Raw genomic sequence first — 16,814 nt, 5'->3', positions numbered from 1 at the left:
CAATCCCCAAAAACCAAACAAAAAAACCCCAGTTTGGCTACTTAATGGTAGTTTTGCTACTTTTTCACTGCATTATTAGTAGGTTTTAACCAGGGACTGCATTCTTCCAACAGTATTGCCAGTAAAATTACACAGTGACTTACTTGGTTTTTTTAATATTGTACTTACAGTCAGGTTGATAAATCAGCCACTCTGGGGAAATGGTTGTTTCTACCCACTAGGTATGTGTTGATGTTTTGGGGACATCTTTCTACATAAAGAGCCTTCAAAGTACATGGCTAGTCAGAAATTTTTTTTTAATCTGCTGCAGTGCATTTGTCTCAGCAGTTTATTTTTGTGGACCCAATAGATGAATTTCACAAGCAAGTCACTGATAAAATGTGTTATTAATATAATTATTGATAAAGTACTGGGACCTGGGTTTCATCTATACATAAATGCGAGGGACAAAGGCACTCACTCTTGAAAAGTGGGAGTCCAGGAAGGTCATCTGGAATCCTTTTTTGCGTCAGCTCTCACTAAGTCTATGGTAAAGTAATTTTACTGTGCGAAGCACAGGCCTCACTTGTTTGGTCTTCTAGGCTCTCAAGAGTAGCAGAAGATACCATCAGGGATTATTTTGAAGCTCGTCTTGCTTTGCTGGAGCCAGTCTTTCCAATTGCATGTCATCGTCTCTGTGAAGGGCCAGACTTTTCTACGGATTTTAACTATAAACCTCCACAAAATGTGCCAGAAGGTAGGGGGGGTGGGGGTTGTGGTGGTGGTGTTTTTGTTTGTTTGTTTGTTTGTTTTAAAAAAAGGACAGTTTGTTAAGAAACTGCTTTTTAAGTATGTCTTAAACTATCTGCTATGCGAAATTATTGTGTGACTGATTGCAGTACACTACATTAAGGATGCTCTGATCATGGAGCACAGGCAGAGCAGCAGATCTAGGCGTGTTGTCAGTGGGGTTTGTGTGCGTCTTTTTAAGAGTTTTTCCTAATTGCCACATGCATCAGCTGTTTTCTTCTGTTCGTGGGTTACGTTGGCTTTGTGAGGGTTGCATTACTAAGTGATAGGTATTAGAGGAGTGGTTTACCTTAGAATTAATAATTTTGAAAGATCTTAGGTTTTAGTTTATTTAGAAAATCTCACCGTGGATTATCTTGTTTTGTAGACAGTCTATTTTTGCACAGAATACTGAATTACGGAACTCGTTGCAGAATGCTGTACAGCACTATCATGATAGGAATGCAGTCTAGAAGTACTACAGAAAAGAAGGCAGCATCAATCAATTCTGCTTTGCCCATGGACCTTTTGAAAAAGCTGGGAAGCAAATTCCCAAGATACTTGGGAATGTTTCTTAATTCTTTCAGGAATCCAGATACTAATCTCTGATACTTGGCTTAGTTGAGTCATTTTTATTCACCTTTTGAGTATAACAGGAAAATACCTGCTGATACTGACTTTTCTCAAAATTATAATACATTAACATAACACTGAGATACTACTTAAACTAAGATTGAAAGTGGTTGTGTCTACCCAATTTTCTCCTTGTTATGAGTTGTACTATAAGTCTTCCAGCTCTTTATTACAGGAATCCTTTACAGAATTAAGAAACCTTACATAAGTTCGTGTATTAAAATGAGGCATTTCTGAGTATTGAAGATTGTTGTTTATTGAATGTAGCTGACTGGGCTCAGCTGTCCTTACCAAGAGGGTAGACAACACAAACCACATTAAATTCCGTAACTCTTCAGGTGAACTTAAAACCACAGAGTTTTAACTGTACTGAGGATTGCTGTATCCATTTTGCTTTCCTTTCTAATAGCCACATAAAATTATTTCTGCTGCCAGAAGACCTTAACTTAGTGACCAAGGCAGTTGTGTTCTGTGCTGGGGTCCACTGGCTTGGGGTTTAATGTATATTTGTACCTAACTGTCTTCAAAGGTTCAGTGTACGCAGTTGTTTTCTAAATAGTGGATCTCATTGCAAATTCACCTGACTGAATTGCCCTCCCTTTCAGGATCTGGAATTCTTCTCTTTGTTTTCCATTCAAATTTCTTTGGTAAAGAAGTCATTGCTCGGCTCTGTGGACCATGCAGTGTACAAGCTGTGGTTTTAAACGACAAATTCCAGCTCCCTGTATTTTTGGTAAATCTTTTCATATAATTGATTGACTGTAAAACTGCATTGTAAATTTTTTTATGGAGCAGCCTGGGAAATCTTAATGCCTTAATTTGGATTTTGAGTATTGTGAAGGGTCATGATAGGGTTCTTTTTTAAATTAAACTTAATTTCTCTTTGTATATGGAGGGAACTGCAAACCTTGCATGTACTAGACTCCATAAAAATTTCTGATTTAATAGGCAGGGTTATAGTGCTGGAGAACATGCTTCCAGGTGGCCATGCTTGAGCAGGGGGTTGGACCTGATGATGTTGAGATGTCCCCTCCAACCTCAACACACCTGTGATTCTGTGACTTCAGAACTGAGGGTTTGAGCAGGCAGGTGAGAATTCTGAATTTAAAACAGTTTCACTTTTCAAATTCTCAATTCAAGCCTCTCAAATTTTTGACCCAAGAAAGTTCTAAAGTATTTAACAGCCTACCTCATATTTCTAATGATTAATTATTTTACTTTATCCTATTTTTAAAAAACTTAAGTACATCACTCTGCAGTTTTCAAGTCCTCTTGTTTTCTGTGTGGTTGCAGCAAAGGTTCTTTGCAGTATGCAGTATAAACAACTTTCTTTCAAAAAATACATAGTGGTACTGTCATATTAGTCCCCTCGCACAGCACTTTCAGTCATATCCTGCCATTAACTTTGTACACTTTCTTTTTCCTTTTAGGACAGTCACTTTATTTATTCCTTCAGCCCTACTGCAGGCCTTAACAAGCTTTTTATACGGTTGGCAGAAGCTCCTAATGCCAAGGTACAAAATGTTCTCAAAATTAAATGTGCATGCTAATTTGTTGTACAGTAATTCTTCCATAGTCTAAAATGCTCCTAGTTGTATGTTGCAAATGTAAAACTAAGGACTTTCCACTGTCTCCTCATCCCAGTCCCCATCAGTTACAGTTCCATCCTGAGACACTGACAGAACATTGCCAAGGGTGTTAGTTCTGTCATAATTAAATGTTTTTATGCTGCAGTCAGAATAATTCATGCACCAGGATAAAGTAATGTTACAGCTAACATTTTCCCCATCTATATTGTGATTTTAATGACTAACAGATACACGGAGTGTCAGTTATTTTTTGCGTACATATGTTTTTGCTTGTCTGTTTAGGAGAACTTGGAAGTGTTTACTAGGATATGCAGTCTGATTTTAAACATTCTGTATAGTCTCTTCTATTTTCCAGGTGGTTTGGGCAGTAGTCCCACTACGTGTTGCAAGATGAATAACAGATCCTGTTCTAATAGCATTTATTTTATCTTTCAAAGACACTCCAGTGCATTTTCTAGATCTTGAGATTTAAAACTTACACTCTTACATGTTTTATTGTGCATCTTTTTTTTAAAAAGGGAAAATTTGAACTTGTATTCAGAAGGATGTATATGTCTAGTTCAGCTCTGGGGCTAACTTGTTCAGCCAGCACCCAATGCAGTAGTATTCTACTTGAGTCCTTTCACAAGCCATTCATCATACAGCAGGGCTACTATAAACTGATTTTATTAAACACAGATTGTAAATACCTTTTTTTATTTCTCAGTCACTAGCAACTGTATGCCTTTTCTCATGCTATTCTTGTATTCGAAGTGTTTTAAAACAGTAGTTACATGTGAACAACCTTCTATGAAACCTTTGTTTGCTTTTACAGGTAAAGCTGCTAATAGGAGCGTACAGAGTGCAGCTGCAGTGACCTCACAGCTGCAAGCATTGAGTGGACTGACACTTCTTTGGATATACTTCTGATTCCTCTGTTTAGAGACTGACCAAGCAGTTTGGAACTTTTTGGCACCACGCTCTTAAGACTAAGTTCCCATCTCACTGTCACTCGTTGGCAGTCACATAGGAAAGTGTGTGTTGGAGAGCAGTTGAATACACTGCACTGGTGGGACAGGGTTGTCAGCTTTTTTTACTTTGTACAGATGTAGATGTAAGTATTTGTGCCAATACATATAATTCTGTTTTTCTTTAACTTGTGGAGTCCAGACTGCATATTTCAGCTTTTCCACAGTGTGGAATGGTGCATATAAGAACTATTTAAGGTAACTACATGAAATGTCTTTTTTAATAGAGAGATCTTTACCATTTGTACACTAAAATTTTCTACTTATCTCACTGTAATGTTTATAGGTCAAATGCAGAACTGTCATATACTTGGAGCCCTGGGCAAAAATTACACTTCTAAGTCACTGCATTATGAATTGCTGAGGGCTGTGTTCTGGTTTGAAACTTGTTGCGCCTGTCTCCTGATGAGAAAGCAGTTATGCTTAGAGTGATTCCCTTTGAACAAACACAGGTCTGCAGGTGTGAACAAAGACATCTGAATAGGCTCAATTCATAGAGGACTGCAGTCTGATTCCTAGTTATGTCAGTGTTTTAAAACTACTGTTGTATTAGAGAAGCAACTGATAGTTTTACAGACTTTAACAGATCTTAACTTCTGAGTTTAGTCAAGTGACATAGGAAAACAAATACAAGCTGAAAATAGCTAACCAGAAAACTTGTAACTACCTTAAATGTGCAGGCAATGTTTTTTTGTAGACAAGAAGATAGATGGAGAATTTCAGATGTTCTCAACCTGACAGATGAGAATATGTACTCTCCTTTAATTCACAAATTCAGTTCCTTGGTGCAAAGAGCTGCTATTTTTTTTTAATTATTATTATTTAAATAACCCGTTTGATCAGATGACAGCAGTTCTGTAATGGTCCTGTGCTGTAAAATACAAATGGAATACTTCTTCATGAAGTATTAAATATTTTTCCTTGTAAATTAACCAACATCTTGAAAAGTAAAGGAAAAAAAAAAGATAATCCAGATTGTGCCTTTGCTGTTCTGGTTGCCACATGTAGTTTACATGCCACTATGTGCCTATATTATTAGCAAAACTATTGTGGATAAATTCTTAATGTATTTGAGTGCTCACCATCAAAATGGTGCAGATTTATTGTCTCCTTTTAAGAACTGTGACTTTGTAGTATAAAGTTCAATTAACCAGTTTTTACTTTTTGGTTCTTGAAAGTTTTAAACTTTCATATTTTAAGAGATGCCAAATAACTAAGTAACAGCACACTTATTTCAATTTTGTGGAATGTCACGTTAAGCTATATAAAACTAGAACAGCAACATAACATACAAACAGTCCTTTCTGTTTTGATTTAGAATAGTTGCCTGTCTTTTTGTGAACAGTATTGATGGATGTTAACAAGTCTGGGTTTTGAACAGACTTGGCATCTCCACCTCTCTGAAATCTGTTAGATACCTCATTTTGCTAAGTGTGACCACCTGAAATGCATGAAAAGCACTGGCTGAGAATCAGGTATGTCACTATCAGCACTGGGGACTTTGTGTAGCTCTAGTTCATGTTAGTCACAGTGCATGGCCCCAGGAGTGACTAAGGAAAGGGGATGTTTGTTCCTAAGTGTTCACTTGTGTTGGAGTGACAGTTTCCCTGTATGTGGCTCCCCCTTCCCCAGCTACCCCTGCACCGTACACACAACCCTACACCGTGTGTGTGGAAGTGCTGCACAGCACGTGTCAGTGGTAAACATTTGAGCTGTTCATGGTGGGGACAAAAGGTTTTGAACAAGTGTCCGTATAATATAGATGCTATTTAGAAACTGTTGTACAATCTAACCTAAAAATGTCTACTAATGCTCCAAGAGTTGACATAGCAAGTAGTTTGTCAAAGGCTGTTGATGTTGGGGGTTTGTTTTGTTTGGGGTTTTGGTTTTTTTCCCTTGAGGCATTTGGGAGAGAGGGAGTTCTACAGGACATGGGAATAAAATATGGGTTCCTGATGATTTTATTAAGGGATGGATTTTGCAGCCATCTTTCTCTTTTAGTTGGCAATATAAATTCAGAATCCCTACTAAAGATGCATAAAAGGCATATGAAAAGATGTTTGAAGCTGGTGTTTGTCTGATTTTATTATGGTTTTTTTATCCAGTTGCTAAGGAAAAGCTTTTGGTGGACAAAAGATGAGAAAGTAGCTACAATAAAAAAAACCAATTCTTTAGGCACTGTGGAGAAATACCTTTGAAGTACTTGTTCAGTTTCTTCTTGCTGCAGTTCTGTGAACTGCCATGGCAGTACATTGGATTCATTATCTTTCACTGTTACATCACTGGTACTTGTGTTCCCAGCTTTTCACAGGTACTGAAAGTTGGTGGATGAGGCAGCTGACTGTCTCAGGTCCTCTGTGCTTTCTGCAGCCATTTTTCAAAAACAAGATGTTTTTCTATCAGTCTGGATGGAAGAGACAGACAGCACAGAGTGCAGCTGCCACCTTCACCAGCTGGGACTGCTCAGAGTGCCTGAGGGCCATCCTAACGTCTTGTGCCTGTCCATTCCTGCTACAATTCTGTCCTCACCCTTTGTCTTCCCACAGGGCACTGGAGAAGGGCCCCTGTAAAATCTTTCTCCTTTAGGTCAGTCCTTCAGAGCAGTGGCAGCCCAGCAGCACTGGCGCCGAGGCAACGCTGCATGATGCATTCCTAGAGCAGTGCTTTCAGTTTTGCTGGAGTCTTTCTCTCTAATGTGGAGCTCTTAATGGAGTCTTAGCTTTTAAGAAGTGTAAGAGAACCAAAAGGCCACATTCTTCTAAGCTGGTGCAGCATGGGCATGCACTGTAAGCCCCTCACTGAATCCTTAAAATTCCCCAGCTTTTCTGTGTCCCAGATAAAAGGGGGAAAATATTTTTCAGATTCAAAACCCATCTTAAAATCTTTGCCTTTCACCCAGAGTAAGGAGAAAAAAAAACTAAAAGCAGACAGGACAGCACAGAATACAAGTTTGAGCAGGACTGAGGCAGTAGTCAAGGTTAGAAAAGGGGTCCTCTTAAAAAAAAAAATCTCAGACATGTCAAGTACAGCAGCCAGGAGGACTGCACCAGGCAGAAGTTGGTTCTTTTTGCTGTGGAGAAACAATTTTAAATTAGTCTCAACTGTCATGCAGTAAAGCTACAACTGACATTTCTTTCAAGAATTTCTGTAGTACTTCCTATGATTTGAACATAAGGAGCTCCTCTGTGGTTAATTACTGTTGGCACAGACTCACTGATAGTGGATGGGTCAGACCTTAACACCGCCCAGCTATGCTCATGTGCGTGCCCCTCTTACACCAGCAGCAGGCACGGCTCTGCTCTTCAAAAAACCAAACCCATATGTATGGGAACTGAGGACCTTGTTACCACACCCAGGGCAACAGCTGCCTGCTCCAAAACTCCATTCACTGCAACTCTCAGGGCACCTGCCAGCAGCACAGATGCTTTCAGCCAGAGCTGGAGGACATCTTGATCCGTATCACAAACCCCGCTTTCTGACACACAGTCTTGTTCCCTGGAGTGGTTACTTGTACAGATTTCCCATAGCCAAAATTTGTGGAAGAAAAGCCCAGTTAGTTAGGCCTGTTTCAGCAGTTGTACATCTCACACTGAACACAACCATCCATATCACAGGGGGGAAAGCTGCTATCCCAACCACACAGTAACAGCCAGAGCCTTTGCTTGCTTTTTGAAAAGCTTTATCAAGCTGGTTGAGATCCTGTCTGGAACAGTTTGCACAGATGTACAAGCATCTGAAATTTCCCTTGCTTTCCTGGATCTGTCAACTCTACTGTCTTAATGTTGGAACAGTTTTTACTTCTACAGCAGGATCAAGATCCCCAAAACTACAAGTGAACCCACAAGCAAACATCACCTCACACACACCCCCCATCTGGGGCCCCTGCATCCACCCTTCCTGAAACAAAAGGTAACTCCCAGTTCTACAGTGGGGGGAGACCAGTTCACTGCAACAAGACAGTATGGGCTTGCACTGGTTTTATTAGTGGAATGATGCAACAATTAAGCACTGAAAAACATACGAGACTTCCTCACTGCCCTGAGCCACCAAATGAGCCTGGCTCCATCCTTGCTATCCCCTTCCCTTACACAGAGATTTCCTGCCCCCCAACTTTCTCCTTTCCAGACAGAACCACCTCGCTGCCTCCCCCAGGGCTCCTGTGCTCTAACCTCCTGATCATCAGTGGCCTCCACTGGACTTGTTCCCCTGTACATCTTGTCCTCGGGAGCCCGGCACTGGTCACAGCGCTCCAGCTGCAGTCTCGGAAGCGCTGACCAGAGGAAGGGTCCTGCTCCCTGCCCCTGCTCAGCTGTGCTCTTCTAATGGAGCCCAGGATGGGGCTGCACACCATCTTCACTTGTCCCTTGGGCCTCCCCGACCAGCTTCTGCAAAGCTCCTTTGCCACCAGTCTGTGCCCGGGCTGCACAGCTGCACCAGGTTCATTCAGTACCCACTGCAGGACCTCACATCCTCCTTTTCTGAAGTGAGTTTCCTGCCAGGCCCTCGACTGATGTTTACTGCTTTGTTGATTGCAGGAAATAAGACAGTAAACATCCTGTTATTCACTGATTAGTTTGAAAGAGTTTTATGATGCAGAAACCCTGAAAAAAAACTGGTGATGATACAGTGCAATGTTAAAGTTGCATCACATCAAAATTCATTTTTCATATGCATTTCGTTCACAGCTTTTTTTTTTTTTGTCTTTTTATTGGGCTACATTAAGACAGCAGGCATTTTTATCATAACTTCCAATTCAAACTTAACTGCAGCTTCCATCTCACTGCAGGTTACCATTTCCTCCCAGTCCTGGTCAGCTGTTGCTGGCTCACACCATTTTCTCCAGGTAACTAATACTTATGTGCTCTTTTAAACTCTACTGCAATTTAAACACAAGCCACACAATTGTTATTTCTTTAAATATGAAACCCACTACTTTGTCACACATTTTAGTGCTTGAAAATATTTTCTTACTGATTTAACTTTAAAGGCTTTTTTTTAGTCCAAACCCAATCATTTAACCAAGGAGCAGTCTTTTGATATATCATTTATTCTGATTCAAACTTTTAACCCTTTTATCAACACCATTCCCCGGCACTAGTACTTCTGGGAAGAAAATCAGTTTCCAATACAGTCTAGATAAAAAGGGAGTCAAGACCTCAGTCACACACAAAGTGGGCCAACATCAGCTTTATTATCAGCTTGACTTTGCCTAACTCTGGGTACCACCTTCTCTGCCAGAGACTGAAGTCAGTAACATCACAATAGCTGTAACTCATCTCCTCGTGCAGGAAAAGGCAGCTTGAACCTCACAAGCAGACACTGTATTTGGATTCTTCTGACATGTCCTTCCCAATCCAGGGTGTTGCTGGGGGACCCTTAGCCCTGTTCCCTCAAGTCTCGCAGGGCAGACCTGTCCACAAGCAGAAGGAATACAATGAAACAGAGTGATCAGTTCATACCTCTCTGCTGTTCAGCTAGCTGCTACAGACTTAATTGCTGTTTTATTACATAACAGCATTATCCTTGTGCCCAAGAAAACAGCATAGAGTGGAAAAAAAATAATGTTATGCACAAAAATAACACAAAGAGACTGATACCTGAGCACAAAGGAAACGTAAGTGCTACAATGAGTGACAATATGGTTATATTCTCACCCCTGATGGTCCTTGTAATTCCAACTTGAAGAGCAGCGTTTTGCACATGATCACAGTATAGCAGAAAGTCATCTTCAGTTCTGAGGGCCTCTAGCCACCAGTGGTTTTCATTGGAACCTAATGCAATGGAGAACATTTTGAGGAAGTAAGTAGAATTCAGGCTGAGGAGTTACAAGAGACACTTAAATGATAACTTCCCTGAAAACATACTTCTGTAATCAAAGTATGGCAAACAACAAGACTCAAATAGTAAACTACAGAGCAATGCATTAGCAAATATAGTTGGATAAAGAGGTGGGAAGGGCTTTCCCAGACAGCCCTTCCTAGAGGTTACCTGGAATTCCCAACCACTGTTGAGGAACCCCAGCAGCAGGCAGCTTGACAGAACACACTGACCTCACTGCAAATTAAGTCAGCTGTTTTCTGGTCTAACAGGACTGTACGCAAGTTTATTTCAGAGCTGAAGAAGGGAATGCAGTGACACACGAAGGCCAGCTCTCATCTTTACAAATACTGCTCAGCAACAAGTTAAGGAAGATCAAACCAAGCAGGCGTAAATTTTTTAATATGACTGACTTGGCTTATTCTCCCAGCATTTTGCAACTTGTTTGCTGTTGCACACTCTGCCCCAAATACAATGCAATCCACTCACATTCTTATCTAATCTTCCCTCAATTTTTAATGCAGTTTAATTGGGCCATTAGGCTTTGTCAGCCAGGTTCACACTGCAGTCTGAAGTACACACACACAAACGAACAATGGAGAAAGAAAAAGTATTTTATCACTCTATTGAGACAAGGAGTCATTACTTAGCCAGTCAAAGAAACACTTGTATCCTCAAGGAACCCTGGCCATCCGCTCTTCCCTTCACAGGAAGGAAACTGTAAGTTGACGACAGAAAAATTCTGAGATGCCTGGGAAACCTGCCAAACACTGAGGCTCCCAAATGGCTCTTTGGCACAGGGGCAGTCTGGTACATAAGGACAGGCAGCACTGAATTCCTAACAGCTACATGGTCAAGACAAAATGTCCACTGGATAGAAAAATCTCTTTTGACTCAAAACTTTTTAAATGTTACTACTACTTTTCTGATAAAGAGTTTTAACTGTATTGTCTTTTTGAGATTTTGTGAGTAAATGCTTGTAGCTTGCTAATTTCTACAGCTTGGTGTATGTTACACATTATTGTGTGATTATTTTTGTTACAATTTTACTGCAATTTAACTACAACTACAAAGTAACAGGAAACTCCTTAGTAAAGGACAAGGCAAAACCACAAAACAAGGTGCCTATTATTTTTTTCCCACATCCTCAGCCCCTGGCACACCCCCCCACCCCACCCCTCCCCCCTTCAATATCAAATAGCTAACAGGGGTCAGGGCACACAAACTGGACACAAGTGAAGTGTGTTGGGCCTGATGGGAGGCAGCCAGGAGCACTGAGGGAGCTGGCTGCTTGCACTGCGAGGCCACGCTCTGCTGCTGAAAAGGACCTGGCAATGGAGAGAGGTGTGTGATGACTAGGGGACAGCAAATGTCACTCCTATCTTCCGGAGGGGCACAAAGGACGATCCAGGGAACTACAGGCCCTGGGAAGAGGATGGCCCAACTACTCCTGGAAAGCATTTCCAGACCAAGAAGGTAACTGCAGTAGTCATGATGGATTTACAAAGGGGTCACTTGCAAATCCTTAAGGATCCTAACCTGGTTGCCTGCCATGCTGAGGTGATCAGTTCAGTGGATATGGGGAGAGCAGTGGATATTGTCTCCTTTGACTTGAGGAAGGCTTTTGACACTGTCTGCCATAGTATCTTTATGGACAAGCAGATGAAGTACAGGCTCAGTAAGTGGACAGTGAGGTGGACTGAAAACTGGCCAAACAGCCAGGCCCAGAAGGTTGTGATCAATGGCACAAAGTCCAGTTGGGGGCCTGTAAGTAGCAGGGTATCCCAGGAATCAGTACTGAGGCCAGTTCTTTTCAACATCTTCATTTATCATCTGGCTGATGGGACAGAGTGCATCCTCAGCAAGTCTGCAGGTGATATAAGGTGATAGAAAGCTGAGAGGAGTGGCTGGTACACCAGAGGGTCATGTTCTCATCCAGGGAAATGAAGCTCAAAGGATCTCAAGAAGTTCAACGGAGGGAAATGCCAAGTGCTGCACCTGGGAAGAAATAATCCCAGGCACAAGGACAGGCTGGAGGCCAACTGGCTGGAAAGTGACTTTGAAGGTAAGAACCAGGGGTCCTGGTGAACACCAAGTCCAAGAACCACCATGAGTAAAGAATGTGACCTGGTCACAAAGGTGGCAAATGGCATCCTGCACTGCACTACACAGAAAACTGCCAGCAGATGGATAGAGGTGATCCTCCCCCTCCGCACTGGTGAGACACAGACCTCATCACCCTCTACAGCTCCCTGAAAGGAGGGTGCAGAGAGCTGGGGATGAGTCTCTTTAACCAAGTAACAAGTGATAGGACAAGAGGGAATGGCCTCAAGTTGCGCCAAGGAAGGTTTAGACTGGATATTAGGAAGCATTTCTTTCCAGAAGGGGTTGTCAGGCGTTGGAATGGGCTGCCCAGGGAGGTGGTGGAGTCCCCATCCCTGGAGGTGTTTAAGAGTCAGGTCGACATAGCGCTGAGGGAGATGGTGCAGTTGGGAACTGTCAGTGTGAGGTTAATGGTTGGACTGGATGATCTTCAAGGTCCTTTCCAACCTAGATGATTCTGTGATATGGGGTGTTGTGTCCTGTGTTGGGCTCCCCAGTATAAGAGACATGAACATACTGGGTTGAGTTCCATGAATGGAAGACAACTGAGGGACTGGGGCATCTTTCATGTTATAAAAAGCTGAAAGAGCTGGGACTGCAGCCTGGAGAAGGTCGAGTGAAATCTGATAAATATTTGTACACATCTAATGAGAGGATATAAAGGTGACACAAGAGTCTTCCCAGTGATGCCCAGGAACAGGATGAGAGGCAATGGGCACAAACGGGAACACAGGAGGTTCCCTGTGAACATGAGGAAACTTACTGTGAGGGTGACCAAGCACCAGTACAGATTGCCCAGAGAGGTTGTGGAGCCTCCTTTCCTTGGAGACCAAACCCAAATGGTCATAGCTCAGGGGAACCTGCTCTACTTGACATCCTGCTTTGAGCAGGGGGTTGGATCAACAGGCCATAGCAGGTAGAGAGTAAAAGGTGGAAAAGAAGGAGACAGAGCTTCTGTGGAGACTATAATGGGATTCTGCCTCTCTTGAGTAGAAATTTTGAATTTTTTCAGTCTTTGGAATCAAACACCACATAGGCAACTTTTCAGTATTAGCTATAAGTCACAGTACAGTGAGATATATGACTGCAGAAAGATTTTTTCTTTCATGTTGCCCTTCCCATGCATTTTAAGGAGTGACAAAGGACCCCATCACATTTATACTTTCCATGCAACTCTGAAGTTTAACTGCTTACTTCCTACACTTAATTTACCAGCTGCCTTGGAAATCAGTAAAAGGACCCCTCTACTTAGCAATAAATCATATAGACTACTACTACAGAATCACAGAATGGTTTTGGTTGGAAGAGACCTTTGAAGATCATCCAGTTCAACCCCCCAGCCACAGGGAGAGACATCTTTCACATATCATTAAGAAATAGCTGAATATATCTGGTTCTTTATATATCTAGCTCTCTACAGTTGTGTTAACAGTAAACAGAGACAGCTCTGAGTATGTTTACTAGGCCAAACACAGAGGAGAACTAAACCAAATTCCTCTTGCTTTATCTGTAGAACTTGCACATCTTGGTCAAATCCCAGCATTTAAAATTATTTTTACTTTATAAAAACAATGATATTGTAGAATTTCAAAACTATCAAACCAAGCTTTAAAAGGGAGTCCCACAGGGTAACTTCCAACACCCAGGGCAAATTACACTACATACCTGCATGTCCACAAACGGAACTCTACCCCCAGTTTTGCAGAGCACATGGACACAACCCTCCAGACCAAAGCCAACGGACCAACCCCGAGGGCTGTTCAGAATCAGAAATGACAGCGTTGACTGTACGAACTGGATTCTGAGCACAGTGTATCAACAACATCCAGTAGCTCAGACATGGCATCACAGTAATGTGGCACAATGGGTTTTGGTTGTAAGACACGTTATGACTAGCCAGACTTTGGGTTTTCTGCAAGAGGCTGTGTACGTATACTTCAAGCACTTTAAAAACATGTTAACATATAACAGGAATAACACAAGGAATTTCATGATCTGAAAGCAAGTATCAGTTGAAGCGAAGCAGAACTACTTACATCAAATCACAAATGTGTAAAAAAAAAAAAGGGGCTCCTAAATTTCAGTAATTATTAAATAAAACCAAATATCCTAATACATACCTCATACTAAAAGTTGGTTTAGGATTCCCTTTTGTATGCATAAGATAGCAGAAGGATTCTGCACAAGCCAGTCTTCATCTGCATGTTAAGATTTTAATAGTAACCTAAAAAATAAAGAAACAGTAAATAACTGTCACAGACCAGAAAATACAGTAGCCTCTTTTTTCAAATAGCCTTAAGTGTAATATGGAGAAATAAACCATAATAAAACTTCACATTACCAGAAAAAAAATCCATTTTTTCTTTACCCATTCTTACCACTTAGTTGATACTACACAGATTTCTCTAAACTTTAATTTTACTACCTCAGCCATTAAAAACCATCTGTTCCAATAACATTAGCAAGTTCCTAGATCCTCATACTTCTCCTTGGAGTAGATTAAGTGCAGTCTGCTCCAGAGAGCCCCAAGTCACTTCTCTTTGGAGGGTTTTTAACACACACACATATCAAACACAACACTGTCGTCTTCTAGGCCTGCCAATGCATGTGACCAAAGCGGCATTTCATCCTTCTCATATTATTGCCACTGCAATAATTAGGATCCCTGTGCACAACACAGTTATTACTGAAACTTGAGAACTAACTGCTCTCACTGGGAAGCACAAATACAGCCTCCTCCAGTTCCACAGCCTGCTGTGGTACAGACATTTAACAGACACTTAAAAGGACCAAAGCTATACATGAAAATAATACAACTGAACTGGCATAAAATGTCCTGCTTTCTAATAACTTCTCAGAACAGAACTGCACACAAGTCTCATTAAAAGATATTTTAATACTGAAAGCATTAGAAATTGATGCAAAAATTTTAAGACTCTTGTGATTTTAAAACTTCTGCAATAGATCTGCTTGCATTTTTGCAGTAAGTTCAGTTGGAAGAACAGCAAGTCAGAATAAATTTTATTCCTATTGCATTTATTACAAGATATTGCAATATCTTACAAGTATTGCAATTATATATAAAAAGGCCTAAATAATAACTGGAAGTGTTAACAGGGGTATCTAACTCTGTGGGTCATCTTCCAGAGTCCACATGCAAAATAATTATCCGAAGTGTTTAAAATTCAACATCTCCCTGCCCCAGCCCATTCAGGCTTCAAAACAGCTCTCACCTGTACATACACATTCCCTCCTCCCCTGCCCCCAATTAAAACCATCTCTTCTCTGCAAATACTTCCAATTTAAAATAACATGCGAGTCCTGCAATGTTTGATAGGTTTAACATAATCCGTTCCTCTGGCTGGGGAAGCAGACATAGAAACATGCTGCAGAGCCAAGGAACCCTAAAGAATCTCTGTAAGGAGGAAGACTGCCTGGAAAACCCCTGGCAGTGCAAGGGGATGAAGAACTCTGTATGCTCTCAGATAAAGACTTCCTAAAACAATTTACCAACACATTGAGGTCCTGCTTGATGATCAGAAAACTTAGCATACCCTGCAAAGTATTTGCCACATATAGGTTGCATCTTTCGGGCTAGCTTTGCTTCAGGAACAGTCCCAAAAAGCAATTCAGAAGTGACATACGTGCAAATTACAACACACAGCCACAAACACTGACAATAAAGGCAACATTTACCTTATCAGATACAGCTGAAAAAAGGCTGAGGCTAGCAGCTCAGAGAAAATACAATTTCAAAGTTGGCACAATTTAATGTCTGTGTCCTATGAGGAGTGCTGTTAATTTATCAATTTTCCCCTTTGCTTCCTTTTGATCTTTTCCCCTCCATGGGGCAGCTTGCTATATACTGAATTTCAACAGTTCTGTTATCTATTTGATAACACAGACATTCAGCAAGATGGATACTGTCTTTCTAAAGCAGATATGACAGAGCACAGCACACTTAACCCTTTATAACTAGAGCTATAATTTTGCAAGTGCCAGTATTAAAATCACTTACAGGTCAAATGCGCCAATGACTGTAACTATGACCACCTGCCTCAGGGACCAGGCTGGAATTGTCATATGGACAAGTATTAGTGTCCTGGGACGTTACCTCCACATGGTGAAACTAATCCAGTTATTAATATGCACCCATCTTAAAAGGAAGATACAAACGGCACATCTTTTGATCTGTATTTTAATATTATGAAAAAACCCATGTTAATTAGGCTTTTCTGCCATTCTTGCCCCATCTACAAACAGCAAGGCTAAGACCTCCAAATGCATAACAGCCTCTCCAGTTTTTGTAACTGCCAGTGTCTATTACCTTCTCTTTCTTGGCCACCCAGATTTACTAAAGAGAAAGCAGTGAGCCAGATTCTTGGCAACTAGTATGTATCAGTGACAAAACCGTAGCCAAATAAAACTGGTATGTTTTTGAAGACAATCCCTAAACTCAACTAGTACACAGCAGTGTTACAAATTAATCATTTACCATAACTCAGATACTTACAAAGTGATTACTCTGTGTGTGTGGTTGGTTGGTTGTTTTGTGGGTTGTTTTGTTGTTGTTGTTTTTTACATTATGCCTCTGGCTCTGCACTGTTTCTTCAGCATTCTATCTCTATGAGAACTAAGATGATTCCAACCTCCCTACCCTATATAAACCCTACTGTCTATGATTAACAGTAATTACTTCATTAGACCTGAACATATCCTAGCAGCTAGTGCTAAAAAAGGTATTTGTAAGAGTAAGCAGGAACACAGCAAATAGTTATTTCCAAAGTAACAGACTCTGAATCATCTTCATTCATATGATAAAGCTTTTCTTTAAATTAAAGCTCAAAGTGCATATGATACCAGAGAAAATTAATCTGAAGTATTCTAAAAGATTAAC

The 16,814-nt window shown here is 40.9% G+C and overlaps 2 protein-coding genes across 6 annotated transcripts in view; one reads left to right on the top strand and one right to left on the bottom strand.

The window, feature by feature from the left end:
• Positions 1 to 6,062, top strand: part of MPHOSPH8 (M-phase phosphoprotein 8) — a 28,012-nt gene extending 21,950 nt beyond the window's left edge. Inside the window, exons 11-14 of the mRNA XM_074915841.1 lie at positions 582 to 736; positions 2,007 to 2,134; positions 2,832 to 2,915; positions 3,805 to 6,062. Of these exons, the coding sequence (XP_074771942.1) occupies positions 582 to 736; positions 2,007 to 2,134; positions 2,832 to 2,915; positions 3,805 to 3,846 (409 nt within the window). The 3' untranslated portion in view covers positions 3,847 to 6,062. The remainder of the gene's footprint in view (positions 1 to 581; positions 737 to 2,006; positions 2,135 to 2,831; positions 2,916 to 3,804) is intronic.
• A 210-nt stretch (positions 6,063 to 6,272) lies between these two features.
• Positions 6,273 to 16,814, bottom strand: part of PSPC1 (paraspeckle component 1) — a 67,709-nt gene continuing 57,167 nt past the window's right edge. For 3 of the 5 annotated variants that reach the window (XM_074915853.1, XM_074915871.1, XM_074915880.1), the window contains 3 exons: positions 14,038 to 14,141; positions 9,652 to 9,768; positions 6,273 to 9,407 (listed from right to left, as the gene is read on the bottom strand). Coding sequence is in view for 2 of the 5 variants with exons in the window: in XM_074915880.1 (XP_074771981.1) it covers positions 14,112 to 14,141 (30 nt within the window). In the remaining 3 variants the exon portion in view is untranslated. Of the gene's footprint in view, positions 9,408 to 9,651; positions 9,769 to 12,866; positions 13,674 to 14,037; positions 14,142 to 16,814 lie in introns of those variants that run through there. The other 2 variants (XM_074915862.1, XM_074915888.1) reach the window with 2 other exon arrangements.

Source organism: Athene noctua, chromosome 1 (assembly GCF_965140245.1).
Source record: "Athene noctua chromosome 1, bAthNoc1.hap1.1, whole genome shotgun sequence".
Lineage (NCBI taxonomy): Eukaryota > Metazoa > Chordata > Aves > Strigiformes > Strigidae > Athene > Athene noctua.
Note: the sequence above shows the minus strand (reverse complement) of the source record. Positions and strands in the feature narration are given on the sequence as shown.